Source organism: Sebastes umbrosus, chromosome 14, assembly GCF_015220745.1.
Source record: "Sebastes umbrosus isolate fSebUmb1 chromosome 14, fSebUmb1.pri, whole genome shotgun sequence".
NCBI classification, from domain to species: Eukaryota; Metazoa; Chordata; class Actinopteri; order Perciformes; family Sebastidae; genus Sebastes; species Sebastes umbrosus.
In genome coordinates this window covers 17,458,594-17,485,168 of record NC_051282.1, presented here as the reverse complement: position 1 = coordinate 17,485,168, position 26,575 = coordinate 17,458,594, and the positions used below count along the sequence as shown (strand labels likewise).

At 40.6% G+C, this 26,575-nt stretch overlaps 1 protein-coding gene across 1 annotated transcript in view; it reads left to right on the top strand.

Moving 5' to 3' along the window:
- Positions 1 to 26,575, top strand: part of shank1 (SH3 and multiple ankyrin repeat domains 1) — an 89,379-nt gene that overhangs the window by 33,008 nt on the left and 29,796 nt on the right. Inside the window, exons 3-15 of the mRNA XM_037793230.1 lie at positions 8,655 to 8,858; positions 9,668 to 9,739; positions 9,938 to 10,100; positions 13,688 to 13,842; positions 14,645 to 14,812; positions 17,204 to 17,320; positions 17,611 to 17,688; positions 18,396 to 18,462; positions 18,790 to 18,959; positions 19,964 to 20,085; positions 21,139 to 21,287; positions 23,380 to 23,493; positions 24,881 to 24,956. Coding sequence (XP_037649158.1) covers positions 8,655 to 8,858; positions 9,668 to 9,739; positions 9,938 to 10,100; positions 13,688 to 13,842; positions 14,645 to 14,812; positions 17,204 to 17,320; positions 17,611 to 17,688; positions 18,396 to 18,462; positions 18,790 to 18,959; positions 19,964 to 20,085; positions 21,139 to 21,287; positions 23,380 to 23,493; positions 24,881 to 24,956 — 1,655 coding nt within the window. The remainder of the gene's footprint in view (positions 1 to 8,654; positions 8,859 to 9,667; positions 9,740 to 9,937; positions 10,101 to 13,687; positions 13,843 to 14,644; positions 14,813 to 17,203; positions 17,321 to 17,610; positions 17,689 to 18,395; positions 18,463 to 18,789; positions 18,960 to 19,963; positions 20,086 to 21,138; positions 21,288 to 23,379; positions 23,494 to 24,880; positions 24,957 to 26,575) is intronic.

The following is a 26,575-nucleotide window of genomic DNA, read 5'->3' as shown; positions in this document are numbered from 1 at the left end:
GGCTGTATTTACAAACATCCTGAGAATACTCTAAGAGAGCTCCTAACTTAGCCTAGTCTTAACATTACTAGCAAGGAGTCCGAGCATAAGAGTGATTTAGGAAACTTCTCAGAGCAACTCTGAGCAAGGAAGGGACAGAAACCTTTAACTTAGTGAGGAGGTGCGGTTGACCCCACATTCCCCACACATTCTTTTGAAAAGGGGAGATCGGTTGACAGTGAAATCGATAGGCCTAATCATCATAATTAGGACTGCACAATTAATCAAAAGTTTTATCAAAATCGCAATATGGCATACTCCAATTTTCAAACAGCAGGAGGCAGAGATGTCCTGTCCTACACATCATATTCTACAGACTTAGGAAATTATCTTTGTTTGGTACAGATCCCTGAAAAAATCAATTATGAATACTATTTTATGTTGAATAATTTGTAAGCCATACTTTCAAAGTAGTTTGAAAACACAGGCCTACTTGTGCCGTAGCCTATTCACATGCTGATAGTTGTTGTATTTATTTGCTTACATTTATTTACCATGCTGGTCATTTTAGTATTTAATCTATTTCATTAACTCACTGTCATTCAGCGTATGGAGAATATTTCTCCAACCTCTGTCTTCCTGCCATTTTCTCAAAGTCCTCCTCTCTACTCCTAACAGTTTTTCACCTTAGGAGGTGTCTTAATGGCTAAGATGCAATAACTTTTATCTTTACTAGGATCTAGTCTCAACTGTAAGGGTAAATTCTTAAAACTAAAAAAAAGTCATAAAACGTCATAATTCTAAGAATTGTCACTCGGAGCAACTCTTTGTACAAAAAAGCTTTATGAATACGGCCCGGGGGTTTAATACGTTTTTAAAGGTCAAGCTAAAATGTAGTTGGATGGTTTCTATCATCTCACGCCAGAGTGAGAGAGACAGATCAGGGTGCTATGCGGAAAGTTATTTTGCACTGTGACAGTTGATGTCTTGTCCCATTTTATCTGCTGAAGGTCAGGACACTTCTGGCATACCGAAACTGTGTTGGAGGGAACTTATTATACAACCCCTCAGTGTACCCGCTAAGCACCGTTTTAGTATTTTGCAGGTCAAACGATGTCTAGAAACAGAACTACTTTTGGTTTAAATGTTTTTTTTAGAGGTTTAAGTGACATATAACTGGTATTTCAACAGAATTTGAATGACTATATTAGTGTGGGTGACCTGTTTTTCATTGTAATATTGTCATTTAAATACTGTTATATGTAATATACTCTTCTAAAACACTTTTTTAACCAAGTAAGCCCAGTTTTCATGAACTGTAGATAACCATTAATCTTTTGACCAGCAAATCACCAACTCTGTCTGGTGTAGTCAAACTATCATCGTAAATAGCCCAGTTTCCAGTGGTTCATACCAGGCTAGAAATCGAACACTGTTTATGTGCTTAACCGGTGTCACTAGATGTTGCCCGAATCAGAATCACAACAAAAGACGCTGTCTGAAAACCACATTGACAGGAAAGAGGCAGAGGAGAAAATGGCAAATCAGCTGGAACAGAGCAAGGCCGCTGTGGCCTAAAGGAATAAAAAACTTTTAAGGGGAAGAAGGCCAAACTGAATGAGCATGGCAGCCATGGCCCTCATGGTCTCTGTGAAATTCCTGCCCTGGTATGTAATCCACCTAATTGTGAACCAGGAAGTATAAAGAGTGACAAAGTCCGCGTAGGGAGGAGGTTGGGGTGGATGAGTGGGTCCAAAAACATACAGACTTTCACCTAGGAGATCGCTGCTTGTGTCCTGTGTGAAACCAGTAGTCAACATTGACTTATTTGTCACGTAACTTCCGTACTTAAGTAACGCAACTTCCATTGTTTTTTTAACCCAAACGACGATGTTTTCCTAAACCTAACCAAGTTTTGTTGCCTAAAACTAACCAAGTTGTTTCCTGTGAAGAATTTTATTTTGAAAAGACTGTTTGGATGTAACCAGTGGAAATTTGCATGTGTTGCTGGACATTTGTAGGAGCATGCACGAAAAATGAGGAATAATGTTTCGTAAGATACTGTATCTTACGAACAGCTGTATGAGGATACGTTGGGTAGTGACGTTGATGAGGGGATCTCAGAGTTAGCTGTTTTTGTGGACCTGTGTACTCTGCACTTATCCTTCCTCTTCCACTGGTGGCTGATGAAAAAGGCACTGGTCCATTAACTCACTTGTGTGCCAACAGCGACAGTCAGATATGTGTATCACAAAGCGTTGATATGATTCTGCCGCAGCGGGAGGTCGAGGCAGTTTTGTTTGAAAGTTTATTAGATTGTCAAACTTGCGCACATGGAGTCAAGTTGGCGTTCGCGTGCCGAGCACATTAAACAGCGTGAAACAAATGAGTTTTTCTCCACAGTTTGAGTCGTGCAAACTCTGAAGTATAAGCAGCAGCCCCTCAGGCAGGATTTGGCCTCACAAACACTTGATACACGCCAGGACACACACACACACACACACAAACACACATATATATATTTCAGCACCTACTTAAGATATGTGAACTTCTCAGACTACAACACAGTGTCCACCATGCCTCTTCAGCTGTGGAGAGGTTGTATGTTAATGAAAGGTTGAGCTCCAAAGGTTAAAAGAGGGGCATAGATAATAGAGAAGGAAGTATGGGAGGAGGAGGAGGGAGTGCAGCATGGGAGAGTGAAAGTGAGAGAAAGACAATGCAGAGAGAACAAGGCTGAGCGGGGATGACAGGAATGCTTTAAAGAAATTAATTCGCTCTCTTGAACTGCTGTAGAGAGGAAGGGGGTGGATGGAGTGGTTGAGAGAGAGAAAGACAGTGAGATATGGAGAGGAAGTTGATTTAAATGGTGACATGGCTGGCGTGTGTGTATGTCAGTGTGTATGCATGTTTAGTGGGGGGGTTATTATTTCCCCATAGATCTCATTAAAGGCTTCTAGTCCCCCTGCACTTGGCCTGCAGGAAAAGGCCAGAGGGACAGAGATAGAGAGAGCTAGACACAGAGTGAGGAGAGAGAGGAGCGACTCTTATTTCTGCATAGATAAGTGACAGAGCTGTTCCAGAGAGAAGGAGAGAGAAAGGCAAGGAGCAGGGAGAATAAGATAGAGATAGGCAGGGGAAGATAAAGAGCAGCATGGACAGAGTGAGTGGGCGTATGTGAGTGGGAAAGTGTGATCACAGCTTCAGGAGACAAGACAGAATTTTTGGTCTGAATAATGATAAAACCACGAGAGAAACAGAAGGGCTTAAAGCTGCGATAATATTTTAATGTAAAACTGAAAATCATATGATGGTTATAAGTTATATAAAAGCTGTATTATTAGCATTAATGTACATTATTTTGTTTTTCTTTCTTTCCTATGCTCTCCCTTAGTTCGCTCCCCTTCCTTTCACCCATCCTTTCTTTGACTTTGTCCCAGAGTGACTGTGTGACAGTCACGCGTACACTCACACACACCAATATCAAATTAACACAAAACACGACAACTAACATCACCTCGTTCTCTTGTTCCCTGACTGTTGTTAACTGTCCTGTATTCACTGTTTTTGTCTTCCTCATGTCGTTCTATAGACCCATTTACAGCCGATGTCATCAAAAATATGGGTGTGCATGTTGGCAATGGAAGTGGCGTTTTGACCCAGCCATCCAGACGAGTTAGCAAGCTTTAAACATTGAATTAAAACTGTTAGCAGCATGTTTGGTTGTCAGAATCGATATTCCCGAGAGCGGACTCAAGTTCTACAGAATTCTGACAGGATCAGGACCGTTTCTATTTCGGCTTAACGAGTGGCCGTGATAACCGGTGACTTTCAGACGAATACATCATGGTTGCTAGTAGTCACGGCAGTGTCCTCATATAATCCTTAAATTTTACTGTAAATGTACGGTGTGTAGGATTTGGCGGCATCTAGTGGTGTAGTTGCAGATCGTTTACTCCCCCCTTTCCTAGATTGCGGTAACATGAGCCGCAGAGTGCAAAACCGTGGTTACGCTCTTTGCGTGTGTTGTAATCCGAGCTCCTCGTTGCTTTGTTGACATCGTTGGGCCGGCCGTGTGTGCTTTTAGTGCATTTTCATGTATGTTCATGCATGTGAGCGTGCCCCACTGGCTAGCTCACCGCAGTTACAGCTCAAAATGCCGTCCCAACCGACCACATGCACCATATCTAATAATCTGATCATATGTTTCTATATGATATGACGTAAAATAACTAGTAACATTAGCTGTCAGATAAATGCAGTGGAGTAAAAAGTACAATATTTCCCTCTGAAATGTTGGCATAAAATGGAAATACTCAAGTAAAATAAAAGTACTTCAAAACTGAACCTAAGTACAGTATTTGAGTAAATATATTTAGTCACATTCCACCACTGCCCATGTGGAGTCCTGGTTTCAGGAATCTAGAAAAATCCTTATTCCCGTTTCTCAAAACTGGGATATGCTTGCTTGAGTACTAGTTCTCTAGTACTAAAAAAAACAGGATATTATTGCATGTAAACACTTAATCCAGATTCCTTTGCCACGTGTACAGGTGCATCATCGACTCAAGTTAATGGCAGTTAGTCAGTAAAACAAAAATAGGATGGTACATGATGTAATGAGGATAAACACGCTGAAAGGAATGGGAGGTGTGACTCAACATTTTATTTTCGCCTGTTGTTAATCCTGTACAGTAGTGTCTGGTTGGGCCCATTGCTCTAAAAGAGAGATTTTCCCTCTAAATATCTTAGTTTCATATAAATAACTGTTTGAGGTCCAAAGAGATCATATTATACAATATTTCACATAAAAAATAAAGATAAGAGAAATTTGAAAAAATTGAATATTGTCCTATATAATAATATATCACTATTGGCAGAACAATCAATGATGAAGTTAATGATACTTAAAGTACATAGATGATAATACTTCTGTACTTTTGTACTGTACTTTTTTATACTTTTACTTAAGTATGATTTTGAATGTATAACTTGTTCTTGTAATGAAGTCTGTTGCAGTGGTAGTTTTTGAGTACTTCTTCCACCACTGAAATACAGTGAGTACCAGTTGACCAGCACTTGGTGTTGTAAGTGCTTTTTGTAATTTAGCCATTGAGCACTGAGTAGCCAGAATGTTAGCATGAATTTAAAGGAAAAAAAACATCTTGGAGTTTTATATTTTGACAGTGAAATAATATTGTCATTGTACAGAGACATTCTACAAACCAACAATTCAGTAGCCATTTAGTCTTAATTTACACACAAAGCTCTTGGACCACGAGAGGGCGCCACAAACACTCAGCTGCAAGTGCACCATTTGAGGTTAATATCAAGTTGCAAGGCTGTCTGTGACTATAGCCATGATTTTTAATAAAGCACAGTTTACAGGCTATACTATTGCATCACTAAGAGTACATAAATGTCTGTGATATAGGGTGAATCAGTGGGAAACTGTACAGAACCAAGTAGCATTTTGAAGGCCTTACGGGGATGAGGAATCTGTGATGAGAGCTAATTGGCTGGCCGGTTAGAAGCTGTAGGATTAATCATATTCCCGGAGGTATACAGATCAATAAGCAGCATGGCTGCCTCAGTAAGATCTCCAACTATCTGAAGGTTCTTAGGCCCGAAAGCAAAGTTATTACACAGATTTGAATCTCAATTATTTTATGATAATCATCAGTGATTATGATTGCTCAGGTTGACTGTGGGAATATTCCTCCAGCACAATAACTGAATACTTAACCTTCATTCTGTCCTGCTGTGATTGTGATTCATTTTAGAGTGTGTTTGCCTGCATCCTTTACTGTAAGTGCAGTGTGTAGGCTTGTGTGTGTGTGTGTGTTTGCATGTGTGTATGTGTGTATGTGTGTGTGTGTGAAACCTAATCTAATACAAACAGACAGACACACCTTTTCATCCTCTTTCGCTCTCATACTCAAAGTCTTAGACATTCCCCTCCTTTTACTCCACTCTCTTTCGCCACGCTGCTGCAACACACACACACACATACACACACACACGCGCACACATAGACACTAACACACAAATCCATCCACACGCTCACACACGAGCACATGCACACCCTCCCAGTACCCCATCTCCAAGGGAACACAGGGATGTCTCTATGGCAACAAGCAGCTTGCTCCACTAATGAACCGGTTGCCATGGCGACCGGGTTGGCTGTGCGCGAACGGAGACACTGAATAAAATAGAGGGAGAAAATGTTATGTTACTTCTCTTCACACAACCCCAGTGCAGGGTTTTATCTCTGTCTTTGTAGGACACACACACACACACACACACACACACACACACACACACAGAAGCGTGTCTAGTATGTGTATGTATGTAAGAGATTAACATGAGTGACAATGACTGAGCGAATGTTCTGGGTTAGAAGACGTATTGGCTGGAGACAAGAGCCCATGCCGTACTGCAGTAAGAGGCAGGGATCCTTGCAACTGGCTGTACTCTGCATGGGCCAATCATTCTGCTGCTGCCTCAAGGTCAAAGAACAACCCGACTACTGTGGGCAGAGTGGGGAGGAAGAGATAGAGAGAGAGGGAGGAGACAGGGAGAGAGAGCAGTGCCAAAAACCTTCTGTCAGCCATCTGTGTAGTGAGTAACGTCCCACTTTGCTGACTGAGCCTCTGAGCCGTTATGCATTTGGCCATTCACGACCCCACCGGAGACACTTAAAGCTGCACCAAACTGCCATTCATATCCTCTCTGCTAACTGAGGCCACTGGGGGAATCACCCACTTTACTCTGGGGCTGTCTCCCCCTTCTGGTTCACAGGGGGAACGTCCTCCGTGTGCTGCAGTGGTAAAGGTTAGAGCATCAGCTGCCACAGGATTGTCTCTGGGACAGTGGTGACCTCTACAAGGGGTCCAAAGATAAACTTTTAGAGGACACAAGGTCGTTCATGGGACAGGAAATAAGAAAAATATTGTTCTGATATACAAAATTTATAATATTTTTTTCCCAGACTTAACTAGGTAAAAGGTCAATGTTTGTTTTACTTTCACATACTCAAGCTTCTACCAATTATTCAAATGAAACCAGCGTGGAAGTAGTATTTGAATTTTTTTACTTTAAGGTTGTCTATACGATACCCAGAGCATTGATATAGCATCAAGCAACTATTTGCTATGTAAAGATATAGGGGAGTAATATCTACCTGAGTAGAGAATGAAGTCACTGTGTGTGTGTTGTAATCCGAGCTTCTCCTTGCTTTGAGGACATCGTCGGGCCGGCCATGTGTGCCTTTTAGTGCATGTTCATACATGTGAGCTTGCCCCACTGGCTCGCTCATGGCCGCTGCTCTGCACTGTGCTCATACGGCGGTTACAGCTGTTAACGCCGTCCCGACAGACGCCATTGTCGCGAAAGCGTAGCACCCACCCTCCGGTTCCCCCTCAGGTAAACAATGTTAGCTCTGTCAGCAGTGTTGCTGTTTTTTGCACTGTTAGTGCTGTTAGCACCGTTAGCTGTGAGCCGCCGGCTCAGCCATCGCCATGTTGAGTGCCTTGTGGAGACAATAGATATGCTCTGAATTTCAAATTTCGCACCTTTAAGTTAAATTGCCAATAAAGCAATCTAAAAAATACTCCATTACAATTAGAAGTCTATACATTCAACATCCTACTGAAGTAAATGTGCAGGTGTATTATCAGATAAAGTAAAAGTTCTGTTTCTGCAGAAAGATGGTCCCAGGGACAAATATAAAACATTTTGGATTCTCGATATTGATGTATCAGTGTTTTACCATTGTAGCTGGTCGAGGTGGAGATAGTTTCAACTTAATACAGTTGGGTATTTTAGTCTAGTGGTTTCCAACCTAGAAGTTGGGCCCCATCAAAAGTTATGCTTCAGAAATAATTAATACTTTTACCTCTTTGGGCCTCAAATAGTTATTTAAATAAAAGCACCTGAGAAGTTTATAGAGTAAATCTGTTTGAGGACAGAGAGTTAGATGGTTTATGTCCCCTTTTGTCGCCTCCAGCTTGTGAAATGTACTGCTGTGGTTCATTCTGCAACAGAAAGTTCAAAACATCCTAATTTTAGCATCTTTGCATTAGTTACAATTCATTTTTAAGGCACAGATTTAGTTTGGCCACCGAAACATGAGAGATCATTTCGCCCTAAATGAGGCATGTTGCAGCCTGAGGTTTAAATATCTAAATATCTAGTTTAAGAATAAATGTTGCTTTTCCACAATTTAGTGTCCTTTCCTTTCCTTTAGTTTCCTTTAAGTACTGTTTTTAAATGATGCACTTCCTAATGGCTATTTCTTAGTTTAGATGAACTAAAAGTGATCAGGTTGTTTCTATTGGGCCTCTAGTGTCTTGATTGAATAAACTGAGTCTGGCTACATCTTTATCATCTTTAAATCAGTTTTTCAACTCACTGACTTGCTTTTAATATGACTATTATTACTTGTCATTCACTTAAATTTGGCTGCCTTTATATTTCTTACCTTGTTTTAACTGCTTATGTTGTCAAAGTATTTTCTTAATCTCTTGTAAACCACAACTGTTTTTAAGATTCTTCACATGGTAAGATGTTTATTAATGTAAGTCATTTTTATTCCTAGACATTTAGAGTTTCCCAGTTAACCAATGATCTATAAACTTAAATCTGAGCTTTGTCTCATTCTGTCTCTCCTGCAGAAATGTTTGCGGTTTAACCCAGATGCCACGGTGTGGAAGGCCAAGCAGCAGGTGCTGTGCTCCCTGACCGAATCTCTGCGGGACGTCCTGAACTATGGTCTGTTCCAGCCCGCCACGGACGGCCATGATGCCAAGTTCCTGGAGGAGGAGAGGCTGCTCAGAGAGTACCCACAGTCCTTTGAGAAAGGGGTACCATATTTAGAGGTACTATTCCAGTCTTCCTTTGACACAGTTGTAAGACTACACAGTAGTGAAGTGATGTATGTCTGCATGTACTCATGTCACTGTTATTCAATAATGCAATGGTCAAAATCCGAATCTGATGTGATGGCTTCCTCTTTGAAAGTTTATAATACATTTTGAGAAACTGTCAGAAAAATGTATTCTTTAAATTATCTTAGATGTCAACCATATGTCGTACTCTGTAGGTACGGTAGGACCAGTCAGTCAGTCAAAGAAACTTGTATATTACAGCATTATGGTCAGTGCAGTAGATTAGGATTGTCTTGTTCAACATTTTGCCTCACATCATGTGACCAAGGTTTACTCTACAACACAGAAAAGAAGGGAAAAAATAGCAGCACCTTAAGGCAGTTTAGACTACATCTACTGTAAATGTTCCTTGTGTTATCTAAGGTTATAGAAAACCCTGGTTTATGAATTAAGTTTCATAAACGCTTCTTAGAGGAATGTCACAGAACTGTTCAGCTTCCCTGCTAATCTCTTATCCAGTCTGCACAGTCACCTTCTTTTCATGCTGTATTATGACCCAGTGGAGGCTCTAAACTGTCTTTAAACTGCTGTAAAGCGAGACCATTCCTTTCACATTTCTTGTTTTCAGTGAAGTAGAAGAGGGGGTTTGTATAGCAAACCAGATAAAGCTTCTCTGTACAATAAATCTTGCAGGCCCCATTTTATGGATCTAGGCCAAAAGCTAAGAGAATTAAGGACAAACGCCCTCTGTGTTAGGATTAACTCTTCATTTCCTTTCTCTTATTCTCTCCCGGGTTTAGTTTCGTTACAAGACCAGGGTGTACAAACAGACCAATCTGGATGAGAAGCAACTGGCCAAACTGCACACTAAGGTATGAAACCTATTCGTCCTCAAGGGTTTCAGCTGCATGTTTCAGTCATATAAATATACTGGCCCAGTGTGAGTGAATTTAAATCAATACAGTATGCATGTCAGTGTATTTGTGCATGTGTATCTGTATATATTTTCCCTTCGTTAATGTACCATACTGCACTATGTTATAATGTGCTGTTCTGCACTGTATTGGCAGAAGGAGTACTATCTGCTCCCTATAATACAGCAGCAAGTGTCTCTCTGCATGCAGGCTAGCCTGAAGAAATTCATGGATTATATCCAAACCAGCGCTGTGGACAAGATGGGCAAGTTTTTAGACAAAGGCCTCGATCCCAACTACCAGGATCCGGACACCGGCGGTAAGGAGTGCCTCAGAGCCTGAGGACTTGTCACCTCCCCTCTGTCATTTAACATTTTCCTCAGCTCCATCCACTTCATCCACATCATCTATCCATCCATAACAATTACAGACTACAATTGTATTGCAGTTATTTGAAAGTTTATAAAGTTCTTTACTAGGTCTGTCAAAGTTAACGCAATAATAACGCGTTCATGCAAATTTGTTTGTTTGTCATGCCACTAATTTCTTTAATGCATTACCGCAACTTGAGATTTTTAAGGTGAGTGAAGATACTGGCATCATATGAAACTAGAAAACCTAAGGAATCCATTGGTATCAACATGTCCTACTAGCTTGTCGAGAAGGACGCTAAATAACGCTCCAAACTTACACAAAATTTTGGCGAGGAAAAACTGGCACGGACATTTTCAAAGTGGTCCCTTGACCTCTGAGAATGGGTTCTATGGGTACCCACGAGTCTCCCCTTTACAGACATGCCCACTTTATGATAATCGCATGCAGTTTGGGGCAAGTCATAGTCAAGTCAGCACACTGACACACTGACAGCTGTTGTTGCCTGCTGGGCTTGAGTTTGCCATGTTATGTTTTGAGCATATTTTTTATGCTAAATGTAGTACCTGTGAGGGTTTCTGGACAATATTTATCATTGTTTATGTTGTTAATTGATTTCCAATAAGAAATACATACGTTTGCATAAAGCAAGCATATTTGCCCACTCATTTTGGTAGAGTATTAAATAATCGACAAATCTCCCTTTAAGATACATTTTGAACAGATAAAAAAAGTGCAATTTGCAGTTAATCGCGATTAAGTATTTTAATCGCTTGACAGCCCTATTCCTTACAAATCAAAATCATCACGTTCATGAGATGAATAAAATGACTTAAAACAAGAAGGATAAAATAGAGTAGAAGTTGACGTTGATACTGATTTTACTTGTTGCAGCTCTTTTCATCCATCCATCCATATATACTGTACATCTATCTACACACCCATATATTGTCTCATTTTTTCCTTCATTTGTCTCTCTCTATTTATTGAATTGTCCTGTCTGTCCAAACATATAAACATGTACTTGAGATTTAACATCATCAAGCAGTTAACCATCTCCTCTCTGCCAAATTAGTGCGCCGTTGGCCAGCAGCTTTGTGACCTGTGGCTGTGCCGTTCTCTCCCCCTCCGTTTTCTGCCCTCAGCTCTGCAGTATGTTGGCCTAACACTTTGTCAAGGATCTGGGCCAATGCTGTTCACAATTTGGTGTCTTTTCTCAGATCCTGTTGGTGCTTAGGGGGCGCAGGCAGCAGACGGCTCATTTACAGTCTGGGTGTGCTGCTCTGTGTCACTCCAGCCGCTGTGGGAGCAAAGTGTCACAACACAAAACACCGCCTGTCATCACGGGTGTGAAACACACTTCCACTGCAGAACACCAGGGGCCAACAGAGAGCTCCGATGAACCCCACTCGCTAACATGCTCGACTCACATCACATGCACACCACATACTCACCCTACACATGAAAATAATACTTGAGATGGTTACTGCTACTTTGGGGTTGATGTTCGATCCTGGTTTCTGTGCTTTTGGGAGAAATTTAAACAAAAATCAGTGGAGCCATGGTTAGAAAATGACTTAATCACTTTAAATTTGGATAACAAAATTCCATTGCTTGAGTTATTTTGCTACAATAAGCTTGAATTAAAAACTCACTCAATCCATGTGTTAAAAAAAAAGATTAAACAACCATTGTGAACACTTTTTTACATTTGACCTGCCTGTCTCTCTGAAACTCCTTCTTCATGCTTTCCCACCCAGCAGAAGGCTCACACTGAGTGCCTTTAATAGGACATAAAATGATTCTACCATATTCAGCGTGGCTCCTGTCAGCGGGGGCTCACTTCCATCTCTGCCAAGGGAACCGTTTAATGGGCATTCCCTAAGTCGTCCCGACATGGTAACTTCAGATGAAGTGCTGTGAAAACATTCCCCCCAAATTATTTGTACCTGAGCTTCACAGAAGCTGGTTGAGGATAAAAGCCCTCAGTCATTTTCCTCTTTGCCAAAAACTCTCTTGTCGCCATGGCAGCCAGCGCTCTGTACACTGTTTTGACTGGGAAACCTGTGAAGAAGTTCAAGTGTGTTAAGTGAGGTTAAAAGTGTTGTGACACAACATTGCTTTTGTTTTGAAATTGTTTTATTGAGTTTCTTTGTTGCTTTACTTGATGTTAACATAATTGGCAAAGTGGGAAAAACAGCTTTAGTATTTATTTGGATTTATAGGATTAGACCAATCAGGAGATGTGAATAGAAGCTTTTATTTGCATTACATTTTAGCAGAGAGGTGAATTTGAACATTTGCAGGAAACTTTACAGTTGGCTGAATTGTCTCAGGGTATGTTGTTGAGAAACCTGGGAATACAAAATTTGATATTACAAATTCCCACCATATTTAGGAGTAGTATTAACATGGTGCGAGTCTTCTTTAAGCTCTCTGTCAGAAACTGTACCTGAAAATTCCCTTTAAATCTAATTTAAATATAGCGTTCGGAGGGGCCAGATCTGGCACAAGAGCCTTCCACATACTGAGGATTTATCGTTTAAAACGGCTACAAATAATTGTTTTATTATCACGTATAGAGGAATAATTATTTTGTTTTTAAACCCAAAAGCGCAGAGTGACAGATCTGGAACTGGGTCTGGATCCTCACTATTCATGAACTTCAGCCAACAAAGGGAGTGAAGAAGAAGACTGCAAGCTAGTATACAGTACACTGGCTGTGATTGAATAGTCCCAAAAAATTACGTCCTAATGTCTTTTCCTAACCACTTTCCCTTGACCTCGATAGAAAATGTCATGAGATCAAGAAAAGATGTGAAGGACTTAGGAAAAGACAACTGCCGTTCTCAGAGAATCCGACTGCACTTACACTAAGCTACGTAATCATGCGACGGCGGATGTTATTGATGTGCGTCACTTAAAATGTTGCTGCCGCAAGGGATTGTGGGACGGCATTATCTCCATTTCTTTGGTAAAGGATGGTCCAGTGTACCCTATGCTAAAGGAGATAAGAAAGGAAGCAACATTTTCCTTAGCATTTCGAGAATTCGACTAGCTCTAATCATGGCTGCTAGTTTGGGGCCATTTCACTGTTAGGCTTCACCTTCCTAAGCAAAAAAGACTATTCAACCGCAGCCCATGATTTAAAATTCGTCTTTGCACATATTTTACGAAGAAGGAAATGCACTCAACATGTTTGTTAGACCTCAAGACACACAACGCATTTTGGTAAGAAACACTGAACGTAAACACAACTTTTTTCTTTTGTTGAGTTTAATATGTTTGTTTTTTTTGTCTAACCTGCAAGGAGAAAGCTGCAGGTGTTCAAGATTATAACCTCAAAGCAAGGAAAGAAGAGCTTGTGTGTAAATAGTTGAAATGTATTGTTGAAACAGTTTTCCCACTGAGTATTCAAGCGGCCCCCTGGGAGCAAACAATCTGGCCAGTGCCCTCCAAATAATTTGACTTTCAAACCAATCCTTCTGACCATTAAAAACTCTATTTGAATCTCTGTGTGTGTGTGTCCGCCAGAGACTGCTCTGTCCCTGGCGGTGCAGTGTGAGCCCGGTGGAGGTGAGGCCATCCGGGTCCTGGCGGAGGGAGGTGCTCACATTGACTTCCGCGCCAAAGATGGACTCACACCCGTACACAAAGCTGTGCGAGGCCACCGCCATACAGCCCTGCTGGTAAACATTCACATGCGTTGTTTTTCCTTTTATAGAAATGCTGTTATCTAATCATAAGTAATGAGTTTTCATTGCCATGCCATTAAAGAGGAAAATCCAACTTACACCAGGGTATGTATCTGCAAGATGGATACTTGCCCTGGAACTGATGCAGTATTATCTTCATTTGTGTTACTGTATAAGCAAACAAGCTGAAGACAGAATAAACAGACCCTCCCACACAGCAATCTACACCCACCCACACACAAAATGCACATGGGCAAAAAAATTATTCTATTCAACCAAAGAGAAAAGAATACATTAAAATTCAGATTGCCTTATTTAAAGGTGTGTGGTACATTTACATTGTAGGCATTTGTCCAGAACTTTAGCTCCCAAATCGCCATGAAGACAGGTACCTGTAGAGGGGGAAACTCATTCAGGGGGAGATAATTGCATGTGTTACATTGTCAGAGTCCATGTTTTCTACAAAGGAAAGAAACAGCTGCTAAACTGCATAAAGATTTACTGCAGACTGATTGAATACTTAATGCTGTCTAGCCTGAGGTGTTGCATGATCTCTCTGAACCCCCGGCTATGTGTTCCCATCCTGATTTAATATCCCATGAATATTCTTGAAGTTGGAAACCACCTTAAGATATTTTTCCTTGCTGCTTTGTGTATTATGTTGTTAGCTCATAATCATTTTACTGCATAGTAATAATTGCATACTTTATTATACTCCCTTATTGTTATCATTACTGCCAGCGTTCGAGAATGGCCTGAGCATGAGGATTACCTTCTCTGCTGTGTCTTTCTGCAGGTCCTGCTGTCTCTGGGTGCGTCTCCGGACTATAAGGACCGGCGAGGGCTGACGCCGCTCTACCACACTGTGCTGACAGGGGGGGACACCTCCTGCTGCGAAACACTGCTTTACCACCACGCCAAACTGGGCATCAGGGACGAGAACGGCTGGGACGAGACACATCAGGTGTGTCCATTATTTTGGTCCGCTAAGACTTCAAGGGTCTTTAAAGGGTTTTTTCCAGACTTTTTGGATAAAAGAATTAAGAGAATATTATTGCAAATACAGAAAGTATTTAATCTCAGGTTTCATTCTTTCTGGTATTATCTCCCATGTGCTGTGTATACAGTTAATTCCACACTAAATCAACAGCAAAACATTTGTTAGAGGATGCTTGGGGCAAAAACTTTCAATCTAATGGGGTCAGTGGCCTAATTCGTGTCTATTTGGGGGTTGTGGTCTGAAAGCACCAGAAAAAAACATCCTGCCTTTGGGTGTTTGGGGTTTTAGTTTCTGTTGTTTGTATTGCACAAGTGTACATGCATCCTTTTTGTAATGTACCAGTGTACTCTGTGTTCCAGTGTCTGCGTATGTGCAGCATCTGTGTCTACGTCAAAAAACATTCATGCCATGAAACACTACACCTCTCATCTTTTATCTTGGACACCTTTCACCCTTCATCCCACCCACCCTGCTTCTGTGGCCTCATATTCCAGCAGTGAAGTGGACAGGAATAATAAGGTATCAGCCTCTTCCTCTCAGTGTGATCACCCACACTTCATCAGCATCTGTCTCTTCACCTCTCCCAGCCACTCGTGGCCTCCATCTTATTCTGTCTGTGTGTGTGTTGAGTGGGATTTGACTCCTATGTTTAGCATTGATACTAAGATTTTTTTTTATTAAATCCACATTTAGACAGTTTTTTTCACTGATATCTTAAAAATTGGATATTTCCATGGCCCCCCAAAATTTGAAATATTCAGTGTTTTTACATTTCTTGGCAGGATTAAATCAGCCTTGAGGCCCTGTTGAGTTTTTCAGTTTCATTTGGATTTACTGTATATAATACTGAAGCAACGAGCAAAGTCCAGTGGTATTGCAATTCAAGGGTTCCCTAATGGATGATGTGTTGGTGAAAATGTACTAAATTAAATATTTTCTAATATCGTGTTTATTGTCAAGCTTATATTGTCCCTTACCACAGGATAAGAAGGTGAAATAGTCATTTTAAAAAAGTAATCCACCAGTGAGTTAACAGGCATATAATACACCATGGAACAGAAGTAGTGTTGCTATGATTACCTGTAGTTTAATATCTGTTCTTCACAAATATATTTACATTCATTGTTAAGTTATTGACCTAAAATAGTGAAAAAAGTGTCCTGATGTGTGATTGCAATGGAGAGCTGCCAGTCAATCTGAAATGACCATTTAATCCGGCCATGGCGTAATTGATAATAACTAGGGCTATCAATCAATTAAAATACTTAATCGCATGATTGTCCATAGTTAATCGTGATTAATCGCAATTAAATCACACATTTTTTATCTGTTCAAAATGTACCTTAAAGGGAGATTTGTCAAGTATGTATTACACTTGTAAACATGGGAGTGGACAAATATGCTGCTTTATGTAAATGTATGTATATATTTATTATTGGACATTAATTAACAACACAAAATAATTACAAATATTGTCCAGAAACCCTCACAGGTACTACATTTAGCATAAAAAATATGCTCAAATCATAACATGGCAAACTGCAGCCCAACAGGCAACAACAGCTGTCAGTGTGTCAGTGTGCTGACTTGACTATGACTTGCTCAAAACTGCATGTGATTATCATGAAGTGGGCATGTCTGTAAAGGGGAGACTCGTTGGTACCCATAGAACCCATTTTCATTCACACATCCTGAGGCTAGAGGTCAAGGGACCCCTTTGAAAATGACCATGCCAGTTTTTCCTCGCCAAAATTTAGCGCATGTTTGGAGCGTTTTCTAGTTTCATATGATGCCAGTATCTTCACTCTAGCTTTAAAACTGAGCCTGCTACAACCTAAGTAAGCAAGTTGTGTTAATGCATTAAAGAAATGTGTCGCGTTAAAATGAATTTGCGTTAGCGTGTCATTATCGCGTTAACTTTGACAGCCCTAATAATAACATAAATTGCCTATGACTAAATAATAATAACATGCATACAGTTTTGATTTCCACTGTATGATGCTGTATGTGTGAGTCCATATGTTGATAATTGTACGATTATTGTTATCATTGGATCTAGCTTGTGTTCTCGCTCTGTTTTCTCGCCCTCTGAGTTTGGAGGTAGTGTTAATTAAATGTGGTGTCACTTAATAACTGTCACCTTGTTCCTCTCCCTTTGTCACTGTCTGTTCTTCATCCTTGTTTGCTTCTCCGCCTCTCTGTTCTCTTTATTAAACAACCACATAAATCCTTCCTTTTTTACTCTTTGGTACATTTTCTTTTTACCTCCTTAACAAACTCTTTGCCTTTTCCACATCTTCCTGCCCTCTCCCCCCATCTTTCCATCACTCCTCCAATCTGTTCATCCTCTCTCAGGCCTGTCAGAATGGTAACTCGCAGCATCTGGAACACCTCCTTTTCTATGGGGCGGATTCTTCCTCCCAGAATGCCTCTGGAAACACTGCCTTGCACATCTGTGCTTTATACAACAAGGTAGACACACTTTTTCATAGAGATCAAATTTCAGCTTCTATAGAATAAAGAAAATGTTACGATTAAACACCTTATATCTTGGTTGAAAGCCACATAAATGCTCTTTATCTTTGCTATATAATTGACATTATAGCACAAGGAAATGCAGACAAAGTCAAAGGAAGAGAACACTGTGCTTTCTAAAGCCAATGCATACATGTGAACAGATTACATGCATTTCTGCATTAAGCAGTAATTATACAATTTATATTTTACGAGTAACGTATATTAATCAGTGCTGTTTGTTGCAGGAAAGCTGTTCACGAATTCTGCTCTACCGGGGAGCAAATAAAGACACAAAGAACAACAGTGGGCAGACCCCCTTTCAGGTAATGGCTGTGTGCCTGGCTGGATAATTATGCGTGTTGGGTGGTTGTATGGTTTAGTGTCTTATTAAGTTAACGTAGCAGAAAGTGCCAGGGCCTAATTTCACTTTAAACCATTATTGTGCTGCGATGCACACAGAGGTCCCAGGTGGCTGGATTGCGTGTGACCCCTTAATCTAAATATATTAACTCTGTCAGTGCAGAAAAAGCCAGCTGAGACAATCTGTTGTGTTTGTCTGTGCGAGAGACAAAACGAAAGGAGACAACAGGGAGAAAGCATTGAAATTTGCCTGATTGTGTGCTGACCTGTGTCGTTTGTAAAATAAAAAAGGTCAAAAGCATTTGTGCAATGGTGGAAAGAATACAAAAATTTGGTCTCATGCGAGAGTACACATATGTGTTTTCTGTATTATTATTATTCAAGAAAACAGCAAATCTATGTCCCTTGTAAATATGATTTTTAACGTGCCACCATGGCCACAAATCTGGTTTTCATCACTTGTTAATTTGCCCATTAGAGGTGCAAGTTTAGCGCTGACAAAATGGGGTCATTAAGAAAATACAGGAGAATAATGCTTCAATTAAATCACCCACATAGCTACCTACTGTAATTACAAGAGAAATAGTGAACAGTTTGTTCCACCCTTACATTTTGTGTTTTTTTCGCCAAATGACTGTATCCAAAAAGATTGTACGTGTGTTTTAATCAGGTGGCTGTTATGTCCGGCCATTTTGAGCTGGGAGAAATTATCAAAAACCACCGGGATACAGATGTGGGTAAGTAGCTGAAGTCTGGTCTGAATTTTGCATGCCAGTTTGGAGATGTGTAACGTCCTGTAATGTTGTAATGTAAAATGATGAATTGGATCTTCACAGGGGAAATTAGGCATTATATCAAAAAGCAAAAGGGAGCAGCAATGAGAAATAGAATATAAGGAATATTCTCTAGCAGCATTTACAACACAACAACATGTTGGAATTTAAATTATAAAGAAAACTAAATTAGAGTATGTAGAGTATGAGGATGTGCAAAATAAGAGCAGCGACAAAGAAAACAAACTGTGTTTTTTCTCTCACACTTTCCTGTCTCCTCTCACCTCCCAGTTCCCTTTGTGGAGTCCCCAAAGTACGCCCCCCAGAGGCGGGAGAGTACCCGGACTCTGACAATACCCAACCCTCATCCCTTCCTCCGGGCCAACAGCGACAGCAGCATGAACCTGCCAGACTGGATGGCAGTGCCCAACGCTCCGGGGACCAACATAGTCTCTGTGCAGGTGTGTGTGTGAGAAAGAAGAAGTTCTTGACATTGTAAATGGCAGTTGACAAAACAACTTCACCTTGAGGTCCATTTAGTAAGTGTTGTGGAGCTTTTGACCTCTCAAAAGAATTCAGAGTCACTCCCCATTAAACAGCTACACATATCACTAATTGTTATTATTACAAAAATAATGTTGTAGATACTAACAAGTGCAAACTGCAGCTTGGAGAAATAGTTAATACCCACATAATGGCTTTTTCCATTGCATTATACAATTTGAAGGGGCATTATACAATAGAATGGATGACCTTTATCAACCTCTAGTGGTGAACAGTACTCAATACAGCAACTTATATCATGTTTTCTCGCATAAGCTACAATATCAATGTACATATATTTTATTTATGGGCAATGTAGCAGATGAGTGATCATGCTGAGTGATGGGCATAAACATACATCATGGAATAAAACTACATAATTTATGAGACATTGGTACATGCATTCTATTATATGTAGCATTATATGAATGTTGATGTTATCATGCGTAAACATTATGAACTCTTCAAATTACAGTCAATGGCATTAGGAGAGTTTTTATGATTAATTATAGATGTGGCAGTCAGAAAAAGTTAAAGTTGTCCCAGCGACAGAAAAATAGATGCAGTCGTTAACAATAAATGAATAGAAAAATAGAAAATGTACTGTTAGTAAGTTAGTGTAAGTAGTAGTGAATGTATTTAAAATAAAAAGATACAGAAACTTAAAACAAAAACAGAAACAACATCCAAACAGCTAAAAAACTATTGCTGTAATCAAAACTTTGCATTAATATGTGCTCGTACCTTGTACAATTATTCAAAATTATAGTGGTAATACAATATCATACACAGAATACTGTATGCAGCAATAATATGAAATTATCACATGCATGGATGGAAAATTGAAAATGAATGTATTTTTTGTCGTATTGTAACATATATCTTTAATGTAATATGCTTTCTCCCTGTCTGTCTCTCTCAGGGCTACAAACATACGGGAACCCTACGGAGCTCCAGCAGTCCCAGAGGGGCGAGGACGCGTTCCCCGTCCCGAGGAAGGATCGGAGACAAGGAGGACCGGAGCAGGCAGAGTCGCAGACAGGCGTGAGTGGCAAAAACTTGCTGAACAAGAACCTTTCTTCCACTTTTTTAAGTGTTGAATACTGTAGGTTCATCTAGGCTGGTTAAAGAGATAGTTTGGACATTTTGAAATGGTGTTATACTGTATGAGGAACTTATTCATAATCAGTATATTACCTACAGTGGATGGTGGCCGGCACGCCCCCAGTTTGGAGAAACAGACAGGAGTACCAGCACGAAAGCTAAACAATGTACTGATGTGGACGGGGGCAGCAGCAAAATGTATTTTAGCTACTGTAAAAGAAAGGCTCACATTAAAAAATCAATCTCAGTTTAAGTGTACGCAATATCTAGAATATTTTCACGGTTTTATCTTGCTGTGAGACAGCCCTTTCTGACAGGGAACTGAAGCCGTTGTATTTATTAGGGGTGTCACGATTCTTCAAATTCACAAATCAGTTAAACGGTTAAATAATGTATTTAATATGTAATAACAATAACTTATTTCACCAGTTGATACTATTGATCAATTGGGGAACAATCTGTTAAACAACAAAAAGAAGATCCACTAGATGGCAGGAGGCTACTTTACAACAACAGCTAGAGTTTCTCAGAGCTTACGAGGCACACCTGAATGCACCAGGACGCCCCTGTTGGCGCCTACATGCTTTACACTACGGCGAGCATAAACCCTGCTTTACCGTACAAAGCGACGAAGACACACAATCGATTTTAAGTGGAGATAGCACGACTGCGTTAATGCGTTAAAGAAATTTGTGGCATTAAAACAAATTTGTGTTAACGCGTTAACTTTGACAGCCTTTAAATTAAACCATTAAAATATGGCCTAATAGAGAGGCCTGGACCGTTCAGGCACATTTTTGGAGAACTGGCAAACAGTCTTAAAAATGATCAAATTTCCGGTCTTAAGTAGCCAGTTTAACAGAGGCGTTCCCTTTCTCTCAAAAAAACTAAGTATTGCATTTAGCAATTTAGTCACCAATACCTATAGGAAGCTTTGAGTTCTAAACTTCAGTCTCAAATCATCCGCCCCACCTCCTGCTCCCTCCCACCCAGGCCTGCACCTGTCAGCACAGCTGCACCTACCGCGGGCCAGCGGAGACGCCTCTACAGTGCCGTCCCAGGACGCGTCTTTGTAGCTACTCGATCACACTCTGCCCAGGGAGAGCGAGAAATCAGCTTCAATAAGGGAGACAGGGTCAAAGGTGAGTATGTGCATTTTCATGTCATGATCCACAGTGTGGATGTGTGTGTGTGCTGGAGCATAATACTGCATTTTGTCTTACATGTGAGTTCAAAGTGTTTGTCTGGTTGGGAGTCAGTGTTTGTTAGGCTGATTACACCTGGTACTAATGAATCAAACAGGCAGCTTTGACATCAACACACTTGTAAAAGTGAATTGAAGGCACATTCAGAAACATGCAAAGCAACATTACAGACACATTTTAAAAGATGTAAATGTTACTTACTTATACAGAATCCCTCTCTGTTTAGGGCTTTGGCACAGCCCCAAATAGTTCCTTATAATATATAAGCTGCTGACTGCAGGGGTTTAACAATTCCAGAGTTGAGATTTAATTAGCAGCTTTTAAGCTAACACCATTTATCTACCTGATAAAGTATTTTGGACACACAGTGAGATGCTGCATCACAAGAACATTTACTTTATCTACCTGCCATTAGCTAATACTACACTGGCAAATATCCACTGACCCAAGGAAGGTGAAAAGAGGAGCTGTCGGGCGTCAACGTGTCATATCTTTGGGGTACAACACATGCGCAGTAAAATCTGATCTGCGCTCGCCGAAATTGAGCCAATAGCAACGCACAACCGCAGCTCCAGTTACACTGCACATGTGTCATACCCCATAGCTCCAGACTCGTGTCCCCGCCTCTTTCAATAGGCCTTGCACTGACCACAACACCATAGCTAATGCTATCTGCTTACTGCTTAGGATCATCCCTATGTTCCCCTATGTATATTATGTAATTGCAAAAAGAACAAAGGGAGATTGATGTTTCGAATGCAGTTTGAATGGTAAAAATGTTCAGCCACTGTGGAGATATCAATGTCTAAATTCAAGAATACTGTATTGAGGAATATAACATCAGAAGGATTTAAGCTATGGGTGATTTCAACGTATTGACCCAGGGAAACATACATCGAACATTTGAACTTGGGAAAAAAAACATTGCTGAGATCATAAATTCCTTAATGTATCATATTAAGAGGATATTGAGCTGGGGAACATAGGATCCTGGGAAGAGGGATGACACAGGGCATAGCATGCCACATGAGCATCCCATTGTAAGTCCAATATTCAGTTTCCTTTAAGCTTTGGTGCAGATTTTCTGTGTTTTGCTCCTGCCTACAAGTTATATGGGGACACGGCAGATGACAATGGTGAGATTCAACCATTCGGGACAAGTTTGGACCAGAAAACAATAAATGAGTTAAAAGTGGCTAAAAGCTGCATTGGGATGCAGAGTTGGTTCTAGTAGCAACCCTTTAACATTTAATCAAGCTCTGAGAAGTTGAACATTCCCACCAAAATTGTTGCCGAGAGTTAGGTGAGAAGATAACCCCTCGTAAAACCACAACTTGCCATTTTTATACTTCGGTTTGTGAGCTTTAGAGGTGCTGGTAGATGGATTTAGTTACCTTCGGACAGAGCAAGGCTAGCTGTTTACACCTGGTTTCAGTCACTGTGCTAAGCTAAGCTATCCAGCTGCTGGCTATAACTTTATATTTAACAGACAAGTATAGGAGTGGTATCGATCTTCTCATCTCACACCCAGCAAGAAAGCGAATAAAAAAAATTCCCAAATTGTCAAACTTTAAGGATCTCCTGAGAAAACAGTGTGTTGACTAGCATTGATAAAAAGCACGAAAAATATTACTTAAATAATGTTTCTCAAGTCTGAGAGGAGATACTTGCTATGGAGATCTATCAGTCTCAGAGACAGATCCAAGTGTCTTCAGATGAGTTTGTAAAATGGCCATGTCCTAACATGAGTGTAAGGTCTCTATATATGTTTGTATTCAATGTCTGCAGGTATGAATATGTGTGTATTTGTGAGTGAATCTAAGGTGTCGCCAGGTATGTATGTCTTGGTGAGTATGTAGGAGGTTTGCATGTCCGTGTGTGTGTCTACATTATTTCTTTTCTGTCTGTATAATGTATAATGTCTTTTTACGTGTGTTCATTTATAATTGGTGTTTGTGTGTGTGTGTTGGTGCGTGTTGTGTTGCTTTTTCCTGATATGCTGCTCTTTCCTGCCCCCCCATCCCTCTAGTGTTGAGTGTTGGCGAAGGCGGATATTGGGAAGGGACGGTCAGGGGTCGCACAGGCTGGTTCCCCTCTGACTGTGTGGAGGAAGTGATGCATCGAAGCCAAGAGAACCGATCAGGTGATCACCAGCAGTCACACACACACACACACACGCATACACACACATACACACACACGCACGCACACACGCACGCACGCACGCACGCACGCACGCACGCACGCACGCACGCACGCACACACACACACACACACACACACACACACACACACACACACAGCAGGCTCATCCTGAAAAACACTCATCGCTTCAAAGGGAAAACACACATCTTTAGCCAGGAGTTTCATATTTACCCTCCTATGACTTTTCAACTAATTTATTCTCTCACAAAAACCTGATTGGTTAAGATGCTAGTCTTGGTATTATGTGACAATGATTGAAGACAATAAGCTACTATGTATTAACGCCGTTGGTTGCCTGGACACCTCACGGTGACGACAGACTTCAGGAAGTCGCTGCTCTGTGCCAAGAAATAGTCCAGCACACAAACCCCCCGTAGAATCACAACATGTCGTTTTTACACTTCAGCCGATTAAACAAACAAGGTATAACTTGTTAATTAGTGAGCTGCTGGTAGGTGGATTTTGTCACCTTTGGACAGGATCAAGCTAGCTGTTTTTCCCCATTTTTCAGACTTTAGCCAGCTAACTGGCTGCTGGTTGTAGCTTCATATGCATATGGGAGAAGTTTGACTTCAGGCCCTTCTGCCAGAAATCTCCTTAGGTTTAGGCAACAAACCTACTGTACTTGGTTATGTTTAGGAAAAGATTATGGTTTGGGTTAAAATAAAACCTTTCTGAAAGAAAGCCCTGAAGGTTAACGTCTCCCATGTGTGCTTCATATTTACCGTACAGACATGAGGGTTATCAATCCTCTTATCTAACTCTCTGCAAGAAGGTGAATAAGTGTATTTCCCAAAATGTCAAATTATTGCTTTAAAGTTTACATTAGTTCTGTAGTAAATTTAGCGTTATAAGCATATACTGTAGGTCTGCAAAAACAAAGTATTATTGGAATTATTGAGTAATCTATCGATTTTTACTTTGATTGTTTCAGCAATTAAATGGCAAAAAATAAATAAAATGCCTATCTCAACTTTTGACCAACAGTCAAAAACACAAAGCTGTTTAATTTATAATGATAGAAATTTATGACATTTATTGATGTTATGGTTGTTAATGTTGGTTGATTTATTTGTTAGTCAATTGATTAATTGTGTCAGTACTAATACACTTTTTAGTCTTAAGTTTAGGTTGCAGGTCTGATGTCAGTTGATTTTGATCAGCAGATCAAATTTCTTGTAACAAAGAAAAGCCACCTGTAAAAGAGAGATAATATATTATTATAGTAATACAGTAACTGAACAGTACCTGCTGTATAATAAGCCTTGCAAATGGATTTAATGTAGGTGCGACCATGCTGATGTCCCCGTAATTTTGTGTTTCAGAGAGCCGTGGAGAACGAGCCAAAAGGCTGTTCCGCCATTACACTGTGGGATCCTATGACAGCTTTGACGCTCCCAGGTAAGAGTTACCTTGCCGCTAACCATCACTGATGTACAGCAAACTGAACGACTGCCAGTTTTATCCGAAGAAGCAGCAACCGCCTTGCGCAGATTCTCTAAGCAGCAGGGGCAAAAATAAATAATGGGCCTTGCCTCAACTTGCAGGGCAGGTAGGGGTAGGGTTCATTTGGGGTAAGGTCACACTTCACCTACCAGAGGGCTATTTGAGCTGAACACAAGGGCACTTTGGGGCACTTGGGCTGACAAAAGAGGCATTTGGATGCTTCAGTGCCTGTTTGATGTGACATTATGACCAGAATGAAGCATGAAAGTATCCCATTATGACACCGACACATCCTGGTTGAATAAAGGTTAAGAGAAGGGCAGCTTGACATTCAGATTATTGCTCTACCTAAGCATCGGTAGGAACCACCACAGTTTTCTACCATAGGCCACAGAAGAGCTCTACTCAGTCAAGAAGGGGCTCAGTGCCTTGCTAAAGAGCATAATGCAACTTGTCCATCTGCCCAGCGGGTAATGTAAATCAAACCTTTTAATTATGACTCTGCTGCTCCAATGTTTAGACACACAACACATGTTGAGAGGGGATTTGTTTGTACGATGACATACTGTATGCATCTATTTAGATTAGATGATTCATGTAGTGATTCATACGTTCCAGTGGTGCTTTGATTTGTGTGATGTGGTGATGTGTTGTGAGTGATTCATGCAGTAGGATGACGATAAGTGAGGGTTCACTGCCTCAGGTCTAAAAGCTGAGTCATCCTCAAGGCACAGGTTTACCATCCATGTTTTGACTCGCTGGTTTTGCTGAGTTTAACCTGGACACATTTTTGTCACATCAGGATTTTGGAGTAAGTTCCTCCGCTTGTGTGTCTGCCTTTCGGCTCTGAGGTGCAAAGCTGTGTTGCTGGGCTGCAGTTTTTAGGTGGGCTGAACTTGTCGATGATGGTGAACGTGCTTTCAGACCACTCTGATGACTAAGTCTGATATTTCTTTGTGTTGACCGGTGTTATATAATCACCCGGTCATCATTACTGCCCTTGATGACCAAACTATCTGATCTGATGCATATGTAGTACTGTGCCATGGGACTAACCATAAATAATCTTAAAACAGCAGCTGAGATGTTTAACTTTTGATAGGTCATTATGCTTCTTGCGCTGATATAGACAGTCATCCACCTACTGCGATTTCATCAGCATGGGAGCATTACCAGAAAACCATTTCTATTCAGCTTTTTGAGCATAGACTCAGAACTGAAATGCGCTGGATCTTCTGTGGAGGTGATCTGTTGAACCATGAGTGGGGGAAACTCTCCTGTATTGACTTTGGGAGTGTGATTTCCCCTCATTAACTCTACCTAATATAATGTCATTCCCTTTAATGCCTTGCATCTGCATCATGGCGAGCATGGCGTCGCTTTGAGGCAAACTCATTTCAGTGTCCATGACTTGGGCTGAGCAAAGAGAGAATTATTTACATAGAAATAAAGCCATTATCAATCGCATGTATTATTTACACAAAATCCCGCCTTCTGCCTCTCTCTTTCCCTCTTTTTTTGTTCTCTCGTTCATCATCATTCTCTATCATTCCTCAACTTTCTCTTTCAGGCCT